Source organism: Schistocerca americana, chromosome 10 (assembly GCF_021461395.2).
Source record: "Schistocerca americana isolate TAMUIC-IGC-003095 chromosome 10, iqSchAmer2.1, whole genome shotgun sequence".
Taxonomy (NCBI): domain Eukaryota; kingdom Metazoa; phylum Arthropoda; class Insecta; order Orthoptera; family Acrididae; genus Schistocerca; species Schistocerca americana.
The window spans coordinates 200,739,401-200,763,146 of NC_060128.1; the positions used below are offsets into that span (position 1 = coordinate 200,739,401).

Genomic DNA, 23,746 nt, shown 5'->3' on the forward strand with positions numbered 1-23,746 from the left:
TGTGGGACTTTGGGAGGTGGTGGGAGACCGGAAAGATAAAGCACGGCAGATTTGTTTTTGTACGAGGACGAGAGGATAATTACGGTCAGTGAAGGCTTCGGTGAGACCCTCGGTATATTCTGAGAGGGACTGCTCGTCACTGCAGATGCGACGACTGCGGGTGGCTAGGCTGTACTGAAGGGACTTCTTGGTATTAAATTGGTGGCAGCTGTCAAAGTGGAGGTATTGCTGGTGGTTAGTAGGTTTGATATGTACAGAGGTACTGATGTAGCCATCTCTGAGGTGGAGGTCAACATCTACAAAGGTGGCTTGTTGGGTTGAGTAGGACCAGGTGAAGCAGATGGGGGAGAAGTTGTTGAGGTTCTGGAGGAATGTGAATAAGGTGTCCTCACCTTCAATCCAGATAGCAAAGATGTCATCAGTGAATCTGAACCAGGTGAGGGGATTAGGATTCTGGGTTTTTAGGAAGGGTTCCTCTAGATAGCCCACGAATAGGTTAGTATAGGGTGGTGCCACGTGGGTGTCCGTAGCCGTACCGCCGATTTGTTTGTAGGTAATGCCTTCAAAGGAGAAGTAATTGTGGGTGAGGATATAGTTGGTCACAGAAACTAAGAAGGAGGTTGTCGGTTTCGAATCCGTAGTGTTCGATAGCGGTAAGGTCACGGGCATTAGGAATGTTAGTGTACCCTCCGTCTAAACTGCAACACTTCACTGTCCGCCACTCCCACCATTCTATCCCTCCCCCTCCCCGTCCCAGCCTCCTCCTTGCCCCCACCCAGTCGCCACTCCCATCATGCACTAGTTTGTGTGTGTGTGTGTGTGTGTGTGTGTGTGTGTGTGTGTGTGTGTGTGTGTGCATCTATTGCTGACAAAGGCCTTGATGGCCGAAAGCTATGATTGTGAGAGTCTTTTTATTGTGCCTGTCGTGACTCACCATCTCCGCTGTATGGTGAGTAGGAACTTTCCTTCTCTCATATTGGTATTAACACATGACACATCCAAATAGAATCATCACTGTGATGAGAAGTGCCAATTGTAATGTAAATACTATGTCACATATCTTACAATAAAATCGGTAGGGAATTGAATCAGTAAACATACAGTAACCGTTCTACAAAAAGACTATATCAAATTACACTTCATTAAGGAATCCCCTCTGTGTTAAGGTGTATATAACCATAAGATAAGCCTATCCATAATACACCAGTGAAGCAACATATGAACAAAGTTAATAAAATAACCCCTCTATCCAATTAGCCATACTCTATGGCATGCTTTATAGCAGTGTAATCTGTTGGTATGCAGCACATTTTTATTACTGACAAAGTTTTTGGTTTTTTAGTTATCTTGTATGTTACTTCTATACTTAGGACAATGAAGTTTTCTACCAGTCCTTGTGGTGTGATTTGGTGTGTCCGTCAGCATACCACTTTTTAGCCGGTTACATTTCTAGACCCAGACAGACAAATTCTGCCATTTATAATACGATTCCAGCTAGTAAACTCTATTTTGTACAGAATCGGTGCCCCTTTGGTGCGCAAGTACATTACTTATTTAGCGGGCTTCGTCTTTGATGTTATGTTGGTCTCGCTCACTCACCTATTTTTTTAGCTTCTACCATAAACGAATTACCTATCGCGACCCAACTTGCTATGCGTCTGGTACTGTTTAGATGGGTTCGTCATTTTGTAGATAGGTTTTTAGGTTAATGTTTAATAGTCTCAGGGAAATAGTACAACACTGTCGGCTGAAAACTTTGATGACTGCCCTTAGTTAAGTCAGATTTGAGAGCCTTGTTAAATTGTTTCACCACGGTAGTGCCAACCTGTTAAGCAACGTAAAGGACACCAAATCATATCTTTTAATTTTGATTTGTTGTATAACGTAGGCTGGTAAGGTATTTGTGACTATTCTTCGCATGCTCTGTGCATTCCGTTTTTCTCTTAATATGTTGTCTGGCATTGGGTTTTGCACTTTTGACGCCCGTGGCAACTAATTACATCAGTAATTTTCATAGTACCTAGACCATAAATATGCACATTATTGTACATCAAAGATTACAGAGTGACATTTTACTTTAAATGAGAATAGGTTCTCATATATAATAGGGGTTTCTTGACCTATAACAATTGTATAAGATTTTTATATTTGGGGAGAAAAAAAGAAATTCATAAATTATATTCGGGGGAGCTTCTGATTCTATAAAGTCTAGTTCAAATTTTTAATATTCTCTTGCAAATCCATGATGTTAAATGACTATCAGGTATGTACACATGTTGTATTCTATTGTGCTGGAGGTATACAGAGATTTGTTTTAACAGTGCTGCTTTCGTTTTTGTGGCTTTAAGTTCTCCCGTCACTTTCTGTGAAGCTCGCTTTGTACACCTCGATATACGCTACCGGTATACTCTTTTATTATGCAAGGGCCTGAAGGTGGCATAGTGGAATGCTGAAACTGGTAGTCATAATAAGATAAAGTAACATCTCAATTATACAGTTGTTAGCAAATTTCATTGGTAATTACTTGGCCAGCTGATGTCTCATGTCCACAATGGATAAAGAGAGACTGAGCCAATGAGAATTTTCCATTGCCGTTTTTTCAAACATCGGTACATGCTAAGAAACAAAGAGCAGTAGCTGTGGAATGTGCTAAAACATGTCTTCTTACGATCTTTAGCTGGGGTGGCAGGCTCTATAGTGACCAGTGGACACATTTCAGTCAGCTGAGACAATCACTTGCTCCACACGGAAAGTGGAGGGGAGGGGGGTGCAGAGTGCAGTACAGGCAGAATCAGTTATTTGGCAGTGACAGACAGGAGTACGAGTGCCACAGTCAGCACTTTTGTGATTATAGGTAAAGACGGCGGTGTCACATCGTGCAAACAGATTGAAGTAGCAGAGTAACGAGCCAAAGGAGACCAGAGCTTTACTGTTAATGCGCTGCAGCGCGAGAGCTACAGTTCACATTCTAACAAGACACACTACCAAACGGCTGACGGTGCTAGCAGACTCCGTGAAAATCAAAAATTGATCAGTAAGGATTACATTTTGGCCACTACCGACACTAGGTAGCAGACGACACTGTGTCTACAACTTTGAAAGTGAAAATGGCGTGCAGTGTTAACGGTCACCTAGATGCACGAAACAGTGCCGTCTGTGAGCTTAACTCCGTAGCAGCCATTGCCAGCTATTCCTGTCGGTCTCTCTAAAAGTCTTCTTAAAGTGCATGTATGACACAAAGGAGTGGGATTATTGAGTACAAGTTGCTCTTTGTAGCATCCTGGCCTGTGAAAAATGGAAGTCCAGCTTAGAGAAGATTCGCTGCATACAATAAAAGAAATGAATTGGTACTTGCCCACATTTTGTTTGTTTGCACGCGAGAGAGAGAGAGAGAGAGAGAGAGAGAGAGAGAGAGAGTGTGTGTGTGTGTGAGGGAGCAAGCGAGCACGCGAGCACTGCAAATTCGAATGCCTTGTCCTCACTGTATCTTGGCCAGTGTGTATAAGAATGAACTGGGAAACATTATTTTTTATGACTAAATGTCAACATCAGCTGGATAGAATTTGTTTTTAACATTTTATTGTGCCAGACTGATATAAGTCCACAGGCCCATCTTCAGTGGCACTCTATTGGTGTCATTATGTTGTATGTAGTCTTTAAGACGCATACTACAAAAGTCCTGTGTGCATGTACAATAATAAGTGTATTATTATTGTTATTTGTGCCCATTTCCAAGAATGTCCACAGAATAACTCCACCCATTGTTTTTAATAATATGAAGCATATGCTGCCAAACAAGTTTATACCATTGTTTTTAGTTAAAGTCTTAAAGACTCTCAATTCTACATAGTGATACTTCAGTGCACCATTGAAGATGGGTGGATGGACTTACACAATTTTCTTTGCAGCTGATGTTGACTTTGTATGAATTTCTGAGCACAGAGTATGTAAAATGGGTAAAAATGTATCTGGAACCAAATAAAGATTAAATGAATTCGTGTCTAGTCATATGGGGGGAGGGGGTGAATTGGGAGTATTAGATTGATAGAGACAAACAAAAGCCAACAGCAGAACGCACTTTTATCCAGTCAGCAACAGGGAAAGGGGTAGTCAAAGGACTGCACAAAAAAGTTACACAGGGCCCTGAGTTGATGGAATACTATTTCAAAATGACGGCAACAAGTAAGATTTGAAGTCTGGAATTTACACTGTCAGAAAGAGAGCTTTTGTTCTTGTGGATCAGTCTGCTGCCATTGGGTGAATAAGTAATGTTTGTCTGTTGGATTTCCCATATACAGTACTCTACAAACATTGACCATTGTTGATAAAATCTTCTCGGGTTGACAGCTGAGTCAGATTTCCAGTTGGAAAACAACACACCGACTCGGCTGTCAACCCGAGAAGATTTTATCATCGAGATTTGCCGAGAAAGTCTGCATTGTATCATTATACATTTCCTTTCATTTTTAGAATGTTGTCACACAATCACAGACCAGTCACACAACGTGGAAGCTTTTTTCCTTCGTTAATCATCCTTATCATCACATGCCAGCAACTGCCAGCTCATTTTCATTAGCCTTCTTATTTTTTCTTGTACTCCAGTCTGTTCTGTGACCCATTTGTTTGCCTTCACATTTCCAGTAGTTATTCTCGACCTTCAACTTTTTAAATATTTTTCACAATAAAAGTCTGTGTCCGACTTCCTTACGTAAAACCTGCCTACGCACACTCGATGTGGGCCTCCGAGCCGTGTGTACTCTTCTGTTTACTTATTTTCTATCTTTCACACGTTCTTTCACACCTGCATAACTGCTGCACCTCAATTGCGTCTGAACCCAGTTACCAGATTCCAGATTCGAGCCTCAGCTGCCCTCCATTGCCACGTTAACTTATCTTCGAGAGCTCGGGATGTACGCTATTAATGTCCGTCTCCTTTTAATCGAGTTGGGTCTTAAAGTTCCTTTCTGTCCACTTCTGTATTTCAAAAGCTTGTATTCTGTCATTGCCTTAAAACAAATCTAATTTCAGTAACCCACCAGCAGGTACAATGCGTTTGTAAAATACTCAGTTCTCATTTTATGTAGATCACCATTTTAAAAGAGGATCAGGTAAACACTTGAACTTTGAAGTCTGACTGTCTTGTACTGTCACTCATTTTAAGTTGACATTTTTTTCCGTCAGAGAATAAGTTGCTAAAATTAGGTTACCTTTAAAGTTTTCCCAGTGCATCGGCAGATGGCTTGTTTTTGAGTCTCCGCCGATGTCTACGTAGTACGTCAGTTTGACACCAAAAACTCTAATCACCTTATTCGCACACAGTGGCAAACGTTCCACTACCACCAGTTACACATTTAGTGTTGTTCGATTCACGTGAACACTAAATAACTCTCACAATCACTGTCATCCATTTCACTATTGTAAATAAGCCGACATACGAAAGCTCGAAACCTTCACCTTCTCCGGCTTCACAGATAGAGATCGCGCATACCCCACCAGATGTTCAGGGTAACCTGTCGATATACGTGCCCCCGGTCGGCTAAGACGGATTCGGATTTTATCGAGACAAATTGTAGATTACGTACGACTTCCCTCTATACGGGGAGGCGAGGTACAGAACGTTCGACATCACCGCAACCCGTACCGTCTCGCCGAAGTTACTGTCAGCCGAATCTGCAAAACGTAGCCTCGAAATGCTGTCGTTTCAATCTCTATTCACCGGCGGCCTTCGGCTTTCCGGAGAAGTGGCGTTTAAGTCCTCACCCGGCCACTTCAGGCCGAACGCCGTTTCTCGAAAATATTTGCAGTGAATCCCGGAGTACGTCCTTCGAAAAGACCACTACCGATCGTTTATTTGCCCTTTCCTCGTGGGGGGCCGTCCCTGAGGGCCTCGTCAGTAGGACTCTGCCAGTGCTCGGCCCTCGTCTCTCGAGTCGTGCGGAAGGAGGAAGGGGAGGACTAACGACATCTTTAAAAAAGAGGCTCCGGACGGCAGCACACCGTAACGGCCACTTGTCGGGGTTACGGGGGAAAATGTTCTACGCTTTTGAAAGTGAGAAAGGATAAAGTCTCAGTGGTGGCAAAGCGTTCAAATGGACTTTCTGTCCTATTACCTGTAGCGCCTGTACTTCGGAATAATGGCTACAAAAGGTGTCGGTTACTGTGACAGGGGTGGCCCAACCCCGCGCCGGCAGGGAGTGGCTTCCTTGTCGTAATAGTAGCCCGTATACGGAACAGTACCTCGGAAAAGATTAGGGTGTAACCTGCAGGTGAAGCACAGTTTGCAGGGTGACGGGAACTGTCAGAAGTGGACGACTAGTCACCGACGCGACGTAGGTGGGCACCGTCAATGTGTCGACCCCGTTTGGGAAGGCCGAAGAGCTGGTAGACTTAACGGAGGAGAAGAGTGCAAAAATGTTAGGGCTTTCATAAAGTCGGGCGGAAGAGGAGAGGACGCCCACTTTATTGACACGGCGGGCGAATGCCCAAAAATTAAGTTCAGTAAAACTACCGTAAACTGGTTGCAGACCACATACGGACCTCCATTACAATCACGTTTCGCAACAACTGACATTTTTCGGCAAGATAATGTGCCGGGAGTGTGACGGAGTGGTTAGAGGAACACGGTGGTGAGTTCCGTCGATGTGATACGTATGCGATGCAATTGAATGTGTGTCACAGGTCGTTGCCCGCTTCCCCGGAATTTACGGGAATTGGGTGCCTTACGTAGCGCCGACTCCCTCTCGTGACTTACCGAGGCCTCACTGCTTCCGTGCCACAGTGCTTTATCACTGTTATCTGTGGTCGAGGACAAGTAATAGAATAGGGGGCTACTACCCAGAAAGGAAATAAGGGAACACTGAGCAATTCCTAGAGAAATAGGAGGATGAAATTACAGATGTGGAAGCAATAGTGATGGGTGACTTAAATGCACAGGCAGGAAATGAGAGACAAGAGAAGGAAGAGAGAATGGGTCTGCACGGATATGAGAAAAAGAATGAGAAAGGAGAGAAATTATCCAATTTTTCTGAAGAAAATGGTTTCATTATGGGCAACACATGATTTAGGAAGGAAAGTAGTCAAAAGATAAAACGATTTGGTCAGTGATAGAGAATGACAAAGACAGTTGTTAACCACTCTCTGGTGGAAAATTGAAATAGTATACAGTTAATGGGTGCAACTGCCCTCTCAGGAGAAGTTTTTTATAGAGACCATTAAGTAGTTGTGGCAAAAATGAGGATGAGTGAAAAAGAAGGAATCGAAGCAAAAAGGGGGAGAAAATAAATTGTGGAAAACGGAAGATACAAGAAAAGTTAGTTAAGCTAATAATTCCGAGAACTGAATGTGGAAAAGAAATGAAGTAAGTCCAGATAGGTGTCTGTGCGCATCTGTGGCAGAACAAATGTGCAAAATAGCAATGTAAAGGGAATAGAAGTATGGCAGAGAGACTTAGAGCTAGACCTGGAAGAAGAGAAAAATATTACAAGGTTAGAAGTGGCACAGCAGTTAGAAGAATGGAAATGGAAAGGCAGCTGGAGCTATTGGGCTACAGTGGTTATATAGATTGCTAAAATGTGTATGGACTCAGAAATGTGTGCCTGAAGAATGCAGATAGCAGTGTTCAAGAAGGGAGACCGAAACGTACGTGATAACTATCAGGAGATCAAATTGTACCACAAGTGCCAGAAATAATGGAGAGGATACCAGATTGGGCGGGGCGAGGGAGTGGAAGGTCAGTTAGAAGAAGAATAAAACTGCTGTAGACACAGTGGACCGACGTGGAGCCAATCTTTAGTATGAGACAGTTGATGGAAAGGAATCAGGAATGTGGAAAAGATTTGGTAAATAGATTTTTTGACTCAGTAGGAAATGATCATACGGGAGACCCAGTGTGGGGTTTTTCAGGTGACTGGTGCAGGTCTTTCTGTTTGATGGCTTTTCAGTGATGGTGGTGGTGAGATGAAATAACGATTAAGACAAAACAAACACCTAGTCTCCAGGTGAAGAAAATTTCAAACCTGTCCGAGACACCACGATATAGAGGCAGCCTCTAGACAGTGAGCTGTGGGCTTTCGACTTATTGGAGGCGTGTCGTAGTGTCCCCAAAGAAAAGGCACGGGAAATACCGGAGAGAAGGGAGTTGGAACAACGGAAATTCTTTGAGCACCGTATGACAAAAGCTTCAGCTGTGGGCAGATCCCAAGTTGGAAGAACCGATCAGTTTAGGAGTATTCCAGGATCGAGATGACAAAGACTGGTATCACCGTTATTATTTACAACAGTGGTGGGTGGAATTGTGAACGAGGCAAAAGTTAACGGAGGTAGGGAGACGAAGTTACTGCTATTTGTCGCCTGTATTGGGCTGTTGTGGTCTGGTGTAGGGATGTATAAGAACTAATAAATATCTTAAATGAAAAAAATATGCGACAAAATGCAGTGTGAAGAAAAACGGTTTATGGTGGTAAAGAAGAGAAGGTAAAGAAGAAATCAATATTATAGAATAGGACAACTTTAAATATTTAGGAAGTGGAATAATGCAGTGCGAGGAAGGAGGCAGAAATAAGCCACAGGGTACAGTAGAGCGAGGCATTTCACCAGTGTGTGAGATGCTTAGTCTGGGGAGGGAGGTGCCACACGAGACGTATCAGTGTACACTTTATAAACCTGGGCAGTAATGAGAAGAGAGGAGTGGAGAATCTGAGCCAGTGGAAGGAAATGCTCAAGGAGTATGTCGGCAAAAATGAGGAGACACACAGAGAGATGATGTGAAGAGAATTGGAGTAGAAAAGCTGAATGAGAAGAACTGCTTAGGCCATGTAAAGAGACTGGAAGAGTACCAAAACAAATGATGCTGGTCAAGTTTGAGGGCAAGAGGGAGACTGAAAGCAAGATGGATAGACTCTGTCAAGATCAATTTAGGAAGGAACATGGATGGGAACAAAACAGTTATAGGAAAAGAATGGTGTAAAGACGGGGAAGTGTCCCAACCCAGCCTGATGGCAGATAGAGGAGGAACGAAGACTGAGACAAAATAAATGTGGCTTCTCATATTACTCAGGGGCTGTACGTTTTCAGCTTTTCACGACATAATTCTGCTCAATTCTGGGCAAGCATCTGTCCGAATTCCTATTCTTCCACTGATATTTCACCACCGTGTCATCTGGCCACCATCTGAGTGGACGTGACCTAGTGGATTATCAGTTTATATTCATCGTGGTGTATTAGTGCCTTATTTTTTCCATTTTGAACTGTGTCATTCTGCTACCACAAGTTTCACCAAAGCAGATGGACACAGTGTTAGCATTGTGCTCTAACACACTGCCAGGAGGCACCGTATACAAAGTCGGCCACAAAAGTAGCGGGGAAAGTTCTGCAAACATCTCAACATAGCGACTACGGGAACTGAGTATCTCGTGACAGCATTCTCGTACGAAATATTCTCGAAGTTCTCGGCATGTCGCATTAGAATTAAAATATAATCTCTGGCAGAATGACAGTAGTCAGTCATTTGTGATGAAGACAGTGGAGATTTTTTTATTGTCAAAAGTTGCAGTTTTTATTCTAATTTTGTGTGTCAAGAAATCAGAGAACATTTTATACTTGTATACATTCAGTCAGCTGTGATGCCCACGACTACACATCAGCATTAGTTCCTTCCACTGCCCGACACATTCTCAGATGTGGAGATGCAGTTTTCCTCGAGGCCGTGCAGGAGCTCGGACGCATTTGCCTTGTGGCAGAGACCTCGACAGTGTTAATTAGTTGCACGTTCCGTCGACCGTACTTCTGACTTCGCACTGTGATCTGGAACGACACAGTTTCACAATATAGCAATACATCTTCCAACCATTTACACGATTTCATAAGTCACAGAGACACGTGGGTTAAATTCTTTTCGTCAGTGGGTAGGCGGTCAAAATTTTTTATTTCTTAATGCATCACTCTTTTCTGTGTCAGACTGAGGTTGTGTGACGAATAGTACACCTGTACTAAATTGCCACAGCCTCAATGAGTTTTGATACACTGTAACGACACAGTTCTGAGTAGAGAGGCTCAGACTACTGTGTATTAATGTGCCATTGCAAATAGCTCGTTCGCAGTCTCGTAGTGTGGTCGTATTTTCTGTGAGGCAGTTTTCTAATACAGTAATCTCAATGGAGAGCATTCGGCAGGAGTAAGCAAAAGATATTGTAGAAAAGTCCTTGGAAATATCCTTAGAAGTTTCTCATTGCTGTAGGTAATTTCCCCAGAACATATTTTCTGTAGCAAAAAGTATATTTCCTGTGCTGAAAATAGTGCAACATTGGTAACTGATTATGGATACGAGACGAATATGTCATAAGGATCTTTCAGGCGGAATTAGAAAATGAAATTTCTCCTTTCATGTTTCTCAGAATTCTTAGAATAGAATCTTTAAGAACATGCTAATTGCATAAGTGAGGCAGAAGTGAGTCGCACCCGGAAAATTCTGTCGGCAAGTGAATGGCTTGCTGTGAAAGGTGAGGTTACCATTTTGAGTCACAGTTTTAATTTGCTACGAAATATCAAAATGGCACACACTTGACTGCAGAGTGAAACACTGTAAAAAATTACATATTATCAGTGGGGAATAAATGACTGACTAATTATTGTCTTTTATCTTCTTAACAAAAAATCACTTAAGACTTTTCGAAATGCAGTTACGAACAACTGGTGGTCATTGTCAAGGGGTCGGTTGAAACTGGGAACTACATTTTGGAACGTTTTATGATTATTATCACTAAAAAAAAAAAAATCAAAAGGCAAAAGGTTCATCCTGAAGTTACACGAGTGTGACGAAAACCTCAGATGTTTTTGGCAGTCCCCCTGCTCTGTGCATCGTCTACAACTAAAGTTGTAACAGTTTCAATAGCAAGGACTCGACCTTTGCAAAGGAGCTGTAGATACCCAATTCGCACCTTGTGTGACCTGTAACCTGCTTAACTCACACTGTGTCCATCTCACTGGACTGCTAAGGGACCAATCTTTTGACCTTGTACAGATGTGTGGGTTTAATATGGCACCTACAGGATAACTTGTATATATTATCATTATTATTTTATTTTTATTTTGCTGCTTTTTGCTGCAGTAGTAGAAATTAACAACAGAATTAACTAGTGTTTATCTGAGATAGCTCAGAGGTCCATAACCTTAGTTGTGACAGTCTTAATTTTTTTTTAGAGAGGTTTGTAATCTAATAATGCCTGCAGACAGTCTTGTGCATGCTGTCTAGATATTCGGGGAGGGCAGCGAACTAGTGATATGCGAGCCCACGACTGTCCGTACCCCGCTACAAAATCCATTGTGTTGCGAACGTTTACTCGAAACTCTGTTCTTGTGTTTCAACTATATTTGCATATGTTTCACAAACTTTATTTCTGAAGTCTTTTGATGCTTTAATAATCTATAAAGCTTGGGCCAGAAAGTAAATATTGATTTAAGATGTGTGTACTGATCTTGTAATAGAGATATAAAAAGGTACAGGTGACTGCATTGTTCCCTTATATTTTCTTTAGAATCAGATGCCCAGTAAAGTTATTTTAAGTGATTCCAGCAGACGGCTTTTGTACATGACTTTTCCCACAGGAAATTCATTTCTTTTTGAAGCTGAGTGAACTTTCATAATAACTTTGCATGAATAAAAAGAAATTAGAAATTGAATAAAAAAAGTGCTTTTGCTGCTTGACAGGAAAGAAATTTAATTAAAAAGAGAGACCAATTTTCACAGATTAATATGTGGAATGTGTAAATAAGGACTGACTGGATATAAAGTTTACAGTGATTGACAAAGTCCATGTGATTGAGAAAAAAAGGCAAAGTAATTTTAACATATTGCACTTGCACAGTCAGGATTTACAGAGAGCACAACATATGAAGATGGTTTGTGTGTGTGTGTGTGTGTGTGTGTGTGTGTGTGTGAGAGAGAGAGAGAGAGAAAGAGAGAGAGAGAGAGCGCATGTGTGAGAAAAAGGAAAAGGACTGTGTAGATCATTGCTTCAAAAGAAATGAATATTCCACATGGATTTTGTAATCATTTTGCTGATACGTACAATAGGGGTAGCTGGCTACATTGAGCACAATGTCTGAGGGAATTCTGGACCTTTGGTTACTGACTGCATGCTCTAACAATTATCCCTCTGCTCAGAACAGAATGTACAGCTGCACTGTTCTGAGTAGAGACTCGTATTTGCTGACCTTAGACAGTAGAATGAGTTGCTTAGTTTGGTTTTGGAACTTCACAGTAGAGCTTTGTAAGTAGCCACGGGCACCCTGCATGCGTCATCTGTGTTTCTCACTAACTCTCAAGTTTCTTGTTGCTATTTCTGTCTCTTCCTGTCAGTTCCAGTAAAGTTTCGTTTGGGCCACTGCCATGCGAGGCGTAGCACAGGTATCGATCGGGCAGTCACTGTTTTTTAACGACACTCGTTTAACGTAATGAAATGGCTGCGACTGTAATTTTTTGTGTTCTCCATTAGACTGGGCACCTGTGTGAAGTAAGATATCATGTCGTAATAATTCTTGTATTACACGTAATAAACTTCAGAGTACATCCACAATATTGTTAAAACGTATTTCATACTCATGTGCTAAAGTAAAGTGTAACTCTCTATTTATTTTATAAAGTATATTATGTGAACTATGTAGCATGCAGTGGCTCAACTTTAGCTTACAAGGATGCCAAACAGAACGGATGTACTGAGGTGGTGTAAGGGACCACAAATCAGCCCTGTTAGTAATCTCAGATGAGATAATGTTATGATTCAGTGTACAATGATTAAATGTTGTGCAACTAAATGAAATACTGTATATCTGTCTGGAAATAGATGCAGTTTACTTAATGTAGTTTGGTATGCCCTGTCTCCTTCTAGGTAATGACACAGATTACACCATTGAGCCAACTCGTATGAGGCCGATCTTGTATACGATTGGTGACTTTTGCTCTAAAATGAAGTAAACTGGCAGTGCATTATTATCCTGGAATACAAATAATGGAAGAAGTACAAATAGCCACACACTGTATACAGCACGCAGTGCGGTATTTGAACTGTTGTGTTAAACCTATTAAATGTGATTGCTTAAAGAAGAAACAGCTCTGAAGCCAAACACGGTCAAACATTCTTCCAAAGGAACCACTATTATTTGTAGCAAATTCTCGTCCAAGGGATTATCAACCGATCTGTCGACACCCTCTCTGTAATGTGAAAACAGCAACTTGGAGTCGAAATGTGGAAAACGAACTTATCAAATGCAACAGCAGCAAATTGTAGGTTGTCAAATCTCTACAGGTAATGAAACTTAGTAATTTCCATGTTTCTTTCTGGCATGGGAAGTTGCTTTTCCATTATACACTGAAGCTATTTAGTGACAAAGGCTTTGAAATGCCAGCACGGACAAAATTCACTATCCATCCTGAGGTTACAACGAGAGAACCTATAACCACGAAGACACACTTGCAAGGATCTGTAGCTAAGAGTTAGTGGCCAACTTACCCCAGCATGTTTCAGCACTAGCTTCCTCCTGCTTGATGTTTTTGCCTCTTCATGTTTTTCAAGGTATTCTGGTGTCATCACCAAAACTTCCTTTTGTCACACGGCAAAGCTGTCTTCAATCCGTATCAACTCTGAATAGGGGAAACGATGTTATCTGGCAACAGCACGTCGTCTGACACTTTTTAACTTCAAATCATTGCAAAAAAAGAAAAAAAAGGGGGGTGGGGCTGGCGGCACGTTTTTGGAGTGATCTTGAATGTGGTATACAATTAGAAGTGCAAGTAAAGTGAACAGGCACCATGTCAATTTACTTGATTGCAAAGATACCGTGGCTTAATTGGTGTTTTTCATATTTGTACTTACGTATTTTGAAAATACACAGTTTAATTGATGCACTATGTAAGATCTCTCTGAAATGTGTAATTTTTGGAACAATTTGCTGTGGAAAAATGCCAGGAAATGTGATATCAGTGAATAAAACTGTTAGTGGTCGGGTATTTTCATCTGTCGTTTCATCTGGGGGATAGTTCTTTATGTGAGAAGTGAATGGTTATTTTAAGGTTATATGGAGGTCAGTCGTAAATAGATTCAAGATCCAATTTTGGAATAAAATAGCCATCAGTTTATAAAATTAGTAAACTGCTACTCTCAGATTTAAATTTTTTTCACGAGAAGAGGAAATACCATATTCTTGACATATTGCAGAAGTAATCTATTTCACCAGATGATGTTAAAACTGTCAACTTCAGCTTATTGTTTAATCAAAACTTCTGTGTCCTAGTGCTGACCATTCATTATCTGTGCAGTACCGTGCGAGTTGTTGCATATAATCCTTCTGTTATTTGAAGTTGGTGATACAGACCCGATTAACTTTTTCTTCTAAGAGCATTGGTTTGCTATGCTTTTTACTTCTTGTTGTTATATCTCGAGTACTTATAATTGTACTCTGTGACCCAGAAGAACTGACAGAGTTGCATATCCCTAGAAAAGACCAGGTAGAACAGTCACAAAATCAACAGGAATTTTTATCACAAATTTTTTTGCACTTTTATTGTGAAACAAAGACTTTTACGCTATACGAAAATGCAGATGAACATGTGTGATTTGTTTTGATTCACAACTACTATTTTATTCTAAATGGTAGTCATCATACGTAACATAGACTCAGAGTATTTTAGATTGTATGAGATTTTCTCAATTCGGTCACTAATATTTAAAAGTATTTTGCTTGTATACTTGCTTAAAACAGACATGTACCAAATGACATCTTTTTCTCAAGTCCTATTTTTAAAAGTCACCTTCATAAATTTTGATTCTTAATGTATTTTGAGTAATCAAGTTTACAAATTGGTTTTGGATATAAAGTATCAGAAGATCTGCCTAAAAATAGTGTGTACCTATAGACTGAAGCATCTCCCAGATGTGCTGACCACTCCGGCACAGACTGCCCTATCACGACTCCCTCCTCAATCCAAATTCCCACTCACGCGTCAGCCTGCTCGCTATTCGTCACAGATGTTTGAGGCTCGAAAATGTCTCTGGAACCTTATAATTTCATTTGATTGAAGCACCCACATCTGGGTTTTGGGCCGTATCCCCCATTTAATTTGGCGTCGAAGTGTTATTCTGATACGTTCGGAGAGCCTCTGCAGTCCTCTTACAGTTCGAGGGGAATATCTGTCCAGTGAGCAGGAGATGTGGGTTCGAATCTCATCCTCCGTACAAATTTTCATTCGCCACTTCAATCTGCGTACCGCAAGTCGTAAATGTTTGAGCCGTGAAAATGTCACTAGAACCGCATAGTTTCATTTGCCTGGAAGAAATTAACACTGTTTATGCTAGACAGTAGTTATATTTTCTGTGATAGATTATATTTCACAGATACAGCAAGCCATTTTTCGTCAAAGGTTGCTGGTGGTGTTCTGTTTCGTCACATAATTTCCAACCTCATCATCACACACACACACACACACACACACACACACACACACACATAAACACACCAATACTTTGAATTCTGTGACGGATGCTATTGCAAAATTCCTCTAAATCTCCAGTGGAGTCATTCGGATAATTTCTCAAGTAATTAGGAAGGCTCATTTGTGTTTCTCTCTCACACACTGAATGACCTGGTGCTTCAGTTCACGAAATCTATCGTGATTTGGTCCCCTGAAAGTTGGGTGCTTAGAAGTGGTGATCTACAATTTATTCTTCCTGTGGCACTGTGTATGGACGTGCACTTCTGTGGCACCAATTTTCTTCACGCTCTATTGTTATTTGTGGCTTCTCTGTCGTGACTGACAATTAACTTAAAGTTAGTTTCGTATTGTCTCTACGAACCAGACGTGCACTGCAAATTTGTAGACCCACATTTCTCGACTGTGATTTTCGTCTTATTGATCACTACAGTACGTCATTATTACACCGTTAAGCAAAATGAATAATTGTAATTTCATCCTTTCAGCTCCTCAGTGTCAATTTGTTCGAAATCCGACCACGTCGGGTTACATACAAACTTCGTCATTTGTTGCTGAGCCTGTAAACCGACTTAGCGCCATTGTCGAACCTCGTGTGAACACATTTATGTTACAATTGATTGTGTCTTCTGTAGAGATGAATATTGTCGCCGAACAGGTGTCCGATTGTAAAGTCGACAGTTTCAGCTAAGTTCAGATTCGTGTGAACTGCAGTTCAAATGTGGTAGATGTTCATAAACGAGGTATGTGGAATAAATTATGGTTGGGAGCACGATGAAATTAGTTGCCACTCATCACCGAGTCCCCCTCTGGCCACACGGTTACCTCCACACCCTGCCTGCCTTTCTGAAATCGTCAAGTTAAATCCGGGTGTGACCTCAACCTGTGAATGTAAGATGGAAAAACTTTGGTCTTGTAGTCAGGTAAATATGGTATTCATACACCTCTGTGTATTCTTAAACAGTGTAAATGTCTTCAGTTCATGGGAAATATTAAAAAAAAATACATAGGATTCATTTGAGAAAGTGCTTATAATGTATTTTTAACTCTGTCATTTTAATAATGCCTTTTCCAGAGCTGGTGATTTCTTAGAGCCCTTTATGTTTTCAGTGCAGATAATGCTCATCAGTCATTCAAAAAAACTGAAGGAAGTGTAAAACTATAATGCCCTTATTGCAAAAATGAATCATTACGAGTCACTGATTTTCTTTCATTTTAGCGCAACAGAACACAATCGTACACATTGACAATTGGGCTGAAAACAAAAAGTTGCAGTGTAATAATTCTAAACTCTAAATAACATGAAGAAGTTTTTACTAAAGCTAGATAATTGATGCTGATTATCAGAATATATGACTGTGCTACTACCAGATTAAATTCTGTCTCTTAATTGTTGTCAGCTGTTCTCTCCCCTCATTGTAGACTCGGTTAATACCAGAATTGTTCAATCAAAAATGTCTCGTGCAATTTCTGTCTCGTGCTCACTCGCTAAGAAGAAACAAATCACAAAAAGTACATTCTGATTGAAGATGTGCACAACCGTGCCTAATTTCTCTAATTTATGTCTATGAAACTTCTGGCTACAAAATTTTGTATAAGAGTTTAGAATGAGTAAGTTTTGAGTGGAAATTAGCAACCACTCAGTTTCCTTAGTTTTTGAGGTGCAGCCATGAGTATGAGCAGGTAGTGATTAAAAAATGTTGTGCCCTCTGGGCCCAGGAAAATTTTATATTTACTGGATGTAATAACTGTTACGTTTCAGCAGTAATTAGTGTACTAACATGATTTAAAAGTCCTTGTGCAGTTTATCAATGGGTATACATTGTTCAAACAAGTTATGACCCCCCTTTGCTTCACTCTGCACACAGCCTTTGTCTAATTAGAAAAGCAGTAGCTTTTCTCGGGGTAATTAACTCTGTCATTCAGCCTTACCTCCCTCCCTCCACATTACATTTCAGAAAGAATTTATTTCTTCCATAGGAACTGTCATAGTTTTGGTAATTCAGATCATTTATCTAGCTTTAGATACTTTTGAAGGATTTTCCCCAAGAAATGTCTCTTACTCCATGTTATGGTGTGAATATTAAAAGTCACTGCTCATTGCAGTTTCTTCACACTTAAGTAATCACACCACCAAGTTGATAGCAGTATAGAATAATCTTTATAACTTAGTACACCACCAATATGAGAGAGAGAGGGAAGTTTGGCATCCTTATTCATGAAGCTGCACTCTGTATATGGCCCTTGTCTCTTCTGTGTACTTTCATCTGAAATAGTCTACCCTGTAAATTAACTGCTGTTAAACAGATATTCTTCAAACGAGTATCCGTGCTTATCAATTTACATTTCTGTTCTCTTTTAAGTGTATGTTCACAGTCTTTTCAGAACAGCTTCTTTGTTTTGTAAAATATGAGAAAAATTTGTCTTATGCTGTAATGTGCTGTGTGGTGAGAATCAATGTCTGCCTTAAAAAGATGTTTCCTGTGTAAGTATTTCTGCAATGATTAAGAAAATAAAATGCTCAATTTTTTTTAGAACACCACATTCCAGCAATTGTGTATTTCAGTTAATTTTTTCTTAATTGTTACTATTTGATGCATATTATTATATTTACACTGTTTTTCAGTGTCAATTAATGTACTTCTTCCCTTGCTTTGCATGTGACGTCGTATTGCGGACTGCATGGTGTGAAAAAATAGGGTTTTGTAAGTATTGATTTTTTTTCATTTGTAAAATTGAATAGTGGCAGTCGCTTCAGAGATACTCGGAAGGCACTTTCCTGCCGACTGGGGGTCAAATGAGGCGTACGTTCCGTGTGGCTCCAGGCAATGTTTTCTGTCGAAGCAGAAACCGGTCGTCACAAATCTTTTTCGACGCAGTTAGTTTTGTAGACTTTACAATTCCCGTGTTTCCCAGTGCCACATTCTGTAGTCTAGGCAGGTACAGTTTAACAGTATTTCACTGCCCACCACAACTCGGAGAATATTCTCCTGTGTTCGGCTGTCGACTATGAAAATCGTACTGACAGTGGCCACACGTGCCTCCTACACCACCGCTCTGCGCTCTCCAGGCGTACGCGGGCTACAGTAACTACCGTGCTACTCTCCTTCGATATAAGTTTTGTACATTTTATTTGTGATACTGAAGCACTGTTATTGCTTCGATTTATAGTGTCCACCCTCGAGCGGTCGTGCCAATTTTCGTAACGTGATCAGACACGTAGCAAGATTTGTACACCTGTAAGGAATACCTGTCTTAATGTTACCTGGGTAAATGTGTGTCAGCAAAATCACAGTTTTATCTTAGTTTAATTAAACAGTGGCAAAATGAACTTACATTATATGAGCTAAATCACTATTTAATGGAAATGAGCGTTTGGCGTCATTGGCCGGGAGGCCCCTCGCGGGGCAGGTCCGGCCGCCATATCGCAGGTCTTATTACATTCGGCGCCACATTGGGCGACCTGCACGCCGGATGGGGATGAAATGATGATGAACACAACACAACACCCAGTCCCTGAGCGGAGAAAATCTCCGACCCAGCCGGGAATCGAACCCGGGCCCAGAGGACGGCAATCCGTCACGCTGACCACTCAGCTACTGGGGCGGACACTATTTAATTAAACACTAATAAAACTAACTTTCACTGTCTGACTCTGGTACTGCATACAAGTTTAGCCCAACAGAATGACTGACTGGGAGCATTAAACAGTGCAGCTCCATCACCTCGTAGACAACTGTCTCGTCGTGGGACTGTGCCGGTAGGTCGGAATCTGGGGCATTTCCTCGCACAGATCTTAAAGTTTTTCTCACCGACCTCGTACGACGACTGCTCACTCGGACGTACGACGACACCACTTATCACTGTGTTAGCTGAAATCACAGCAGGGCAATAGGTACCGGCACGCAGTTGTGAAAAGACAGTGGAACGGTACGAGACACTGGGACTCCCAGCCGGCGCACTTTATACGCGGGTGCACCCGATCGAGGGTCAGTGAGGGTCCAAATGTGGGGGCGTGCCCGGTGACAGGAGGTGCGCCTTCTGACCCCCCCCACCTCGCACCGTGTCCTGCAGCACAGGTAAACGTACTAGTTCTGTATCGTTTTGGAGGAAGCCGGAATGGATAGTGACTATTAGTGAGTCTTCACACGGCCAGTTGTCACAAAATCTCAAAACTATTTTACCTCTATCCACTATTCTTGTAGTAATTGAAAAGCATCCAGTAGTGACGTACCTTCAATTCACTCTGATTTCTCATTATACCAGTCACTGCCAGAAACTTCTAAAAATTTATACTCGCGTAAATCCAAATGTCAGCTGCTGGAAAACAAAAATAATATGTACAGAGGTCCTGGCAGATTGGAACTGTGTGCCGGACTGAGACTCGAACTAAGGAACTTTGCCTTTGGCAGACGAGTGCTCTACCGATTGAGCTACCTGAGCACGACTCACAGCTTTACCTCGTCTCCTATCTACCGGACTTTACTGCACACTCTACTGCGGAGTGAAAACTCACTCTGAGGTAATAAGTACAAATCACTCAGCTGAGTATACTGGTAGTGGGTGCCTTTTATAGAGTGGTAGCGTTGCTATATTTTTGGTAATTGATAAACACAGTTTTTCAATAATTTTGAGTTTTATTTGGTAATAAATACTGCTTTATCCCCCCCCCAATACCCTTCCCATCATTGAAACTAATATGATTCTCCTTCACTCTCACTTACCATCTCAGATTGTAATCACATTTTTGCTCAAAGGTCTGTCATTGTTTATATGGTTACAAATTTGACAGTAAATTCTTGAGCAAAAAGGATTGTGTTCTTGCTTGAGGAAGTGTCAAAGTATAGAAGAGAGACATGAGGCAAAGAAATTTTCTATGTAAGAACAAAATGAGTACATTGTCTGTCATACAATGATTCAAAAATACTAACACATCCAAAATTGCTTCTCTCTCTGTAAATGAGTCTCCATCCAGAAGAACAAGTTGCAATTTGCGTGTCAGCTATTCTCAGTTTGGGTTTGTGACCAGACTGAGAATTTTTCAACAGGTAATACATAACACACTATCTCGAGCAGACAGTCGCATGTAGATACACAAGTAATTGCAGGTGTGTACGTAGGCGGTTACAGTTTATGTTAAATTGAAAGTCATTAAAAGCACAGACAAATAAGTACATATAAAAAGGAAAATAAAATTCAACTTTTCATGATAACAGTGAAAAACTCACACAGGTAACTACCCTCAAATACCTTCGAAGCTATACTTTGGTGGACAGATGTAGTAAACTGGACGTGTAAGTGAGAATAGCCCAGCAAACTGAATCGGTTCTCAAAAAAGATACCTCGATTGTTATTTGTCACGGGTTCTCTCGATATATGTTAAGCATGGCAGATGATTCAAAAAATGGTATATTTGCAGATATACAATAAACATTCTGAAAGATGTGGAAAGTGATATAAATAATTCAGTGAGTAGGATACCGTGGCGCCAGCACAGGGCTTACAACATATCACTTGAAAGCAACATCATCTGGCTTCTGGTACACAACTATTATAAATGCATGATTTTACCATCACAAGATGCAGGCTTACTAAAGAACCCATAGAATGTAAGCAAAAGAAAGACAGCTGTTCAAAACCGGAATAATACTGCAACTTCTCTGTTTTCACAAGAAAGAGAACAAAATAAAAAAAAGGAACTGTAGACTCATCAGTAACCTCTCTATGATGTACAAAGCATTCATTAGAATTATAAACAACCACATTGAAAAAAATATTGGATTTTGAATGAGCAGGTGAGCAAGCTGAAAATCTTAGACCAGTGCAAAGTGTATGAATTACCACTTTCCCTGGGATTCAGTTTTACAGAAAGTTCTCGATTCAGTTTCAGCAAAATTGTTATCTCTTAGGAAACGAAGCACCGATGTAATCTGTGTTCGATTACTGAAGAAAACACGTGACAGTACTACAGCTACTGACATTAATTGATTGTGATTGAGGGCAATTCAGAATTTAAAATCAGGCGAGCAGATTCTACACAACCAAATATACTCTCAGCAGACACAGAGAAGCTTTTCAGTCTAAAGTTGGGAAAATGGCAAAGAAATGCAGATTAACGGAATGTGTCCTAACTGCCATAATTTTGTTGTTGATATTGTACAGGTTGCCTCTAATATTAAGCACTAATGGAAGATATTAGTAGAACTGGCTTAATAATAAGCCTTAAAGTCATTCAAAATTTATCTATGACTGACACATTAAAAAAGAGAAGAAAATAGTACTAATTAACAATGGAGTCATAACAGCAGATCATAAGGTTTAGAATGTAAGTCAGTTGAAGATGGAAGGACAAGAAAAGAAACAAACAGAAGAATAAATGTGGCTCAGGATGATTTTGATTATCTAAACAGATTTTTCAAAATGAAGATTCCAATTCCTCTGAAATTTAAAGTTCACATTTGGTACATATATCACCAATTTGGACTTAGCAACAGTGAGATAAGAGGTCTAAAGTAAAAACGTGTTCAAAAAAACGGTGAGTGGCTCGCACACAGTGGCGCGAGGTGGGTGTCGGAAATTACCGGGAGGGACAGGGAGATGAACAAACGGATCAGGGGGTGGCACAGGGTGAAGATGTAATTGTGACCAAAAAAAATATGGAAACATTTGGCAGATGCAGCCAGGCAAACAGGTGGTTTACACACCGACCGAGTTATTCGCCAGACTCCAAGATGCACTAAAATATCGAGACAGCGACGTAATGGAATTGGGTAGGCAGTAGGTGGGTGACACGTGGAAGTGAATTGGTGTCTGAGACTGGGCCTCTGGCACTGACAGATGAAATTTTAGCCAGAGAAGTACACGCTGCACCGTTCCCTAAAGCCCGTAAACAAAAATTGCTACCTCGGCACACTGGTACAGTGTTTATTTAACCCAGAAAAGAGCTTTCTTATTGAGTTTCTGTCTACAAATTTTGTTTAAAGGGAAAATAAACATTTTGGAGCTCTTAAACATAATGCGTCAATGGAATGATCCATTGTTTGACAAACCTGTCAAAAAAATAACACAAAGGTTTCTATGGAAGGTAAATACGTGACCTATATTAACAATGCAGAAAGTAAAAAAAATTACATTCCGAGATGTTTCATGGACAGCACTCCATCTAGGCGAACACTTGAAAATGGGACAATTGCCGAAATGAGCTTGTCGTGAACTCGTGTAAAAACGACAAGAAATTTTGGAACTCCTTATCGTGTCATCCTACTGCACACAGAGTATATCTACAAGGAGTAGTTATAAACTTTTAACTGTCACCTCAGAAAATAAAGCTACATAACGAATTGTTCATTTAGTCACTCACCGGCAGTGTCCGCAGTCCCGGTACATGTCGAAATCCCCACCCCACAGTACAACCACTAGAGGAACCGAAGCGAAATGCTACAGTCTGTCGATAAAGTGGTGTATTGTGCCAAATTCGTTTTTGGCAGTAGCAGAAATGTGGCAGCTCTGTAAGGCCAACCCAAATGACTTCTTCAGTTCTCTGGATTGGCCCGACAAGGCCGGAACATTTCTGGTGTCGCCGAAAACAAATTATTGCACAATGCGCTATCTAATCGTTGTGCCGTACCGCTTTGTTTTGTCTTCTCTAGTGGTGTGTCAGGGTGTGGGATTGAAAATGTACATCTGCAAACAGAGGGAAAAAACTAACTAAATAATTAATATTTTAAATGTGATATTAAGACTTGATGGCTACATCTCACAGTTAATACTGTTGCCCCATTTAAAAGGAACTACGAGTCCGTAATCTTGCGACGAATAATAGGCGTCAGATGTTTGTATATAAATGGAAAGCCTACCTCGAGTTCGACTCATTTTGCTGTCTATAAAAATTCCTCACGATAGTTTAGATGTCCCTCTCGCTTTACAATTAGCCGTTACGTGATCGAGTGGCTCGGGTTGAGACTGTCCCACGAACCTGAAAAAATAAGGCAGGAAGGAAAACGGCAAGGAAAATCATTTTCACTACGTAATAAATCCTCTAACAATAATTGAACTGAAGTTGATGTCAGACAGTCAGTTATATTCTGACTGCTCAGCACTATTGGCGACAGAAAAACGAATCCAGATTACTGTGACAGAAAAATGAGTAGCCGAGAAGAAACAGTGTTTTTTCCTGAGCTATTTCTTATCTCCTCCTGTGAAGCCATATCAAAATGCACCATCAACTGACAGGGAAAACTACTGTTCATAATGCTTTGTAACTGT

General features: G+C 40.8%; 1 protein-coding gene across 15 annotated transcripts in view; it reads left to right on the forward strand.

The window, feature by feature from the left end:
- The window catches only part of LOC124552519 (fasciclin-1), a 646,219-nt gene that overhangs the window by 562,436 nt on the left and 60,037 nt on the right, over window positions 1-23,746 (forward strand). For 12 of the 15 annotated variants that reach the window (XM_047126816.1, XM_047126814.1, XM_047126815.1 and 9 more), the window contains one exon: window positions 18,181-18,186. The exons of the other annotated variants lie outside the window; for them this stretch is intronic. In XM_047126816.1, coding sequence (XP_046982772.1) covers window positions 18,181-18,186 — 6 coding nt within the window. The remainder of the gene's footprint in view (window positions 1-18,180; window positions 18,187-23,746) is intronic. 15 annotated transcript variants of the gene reach the window in all.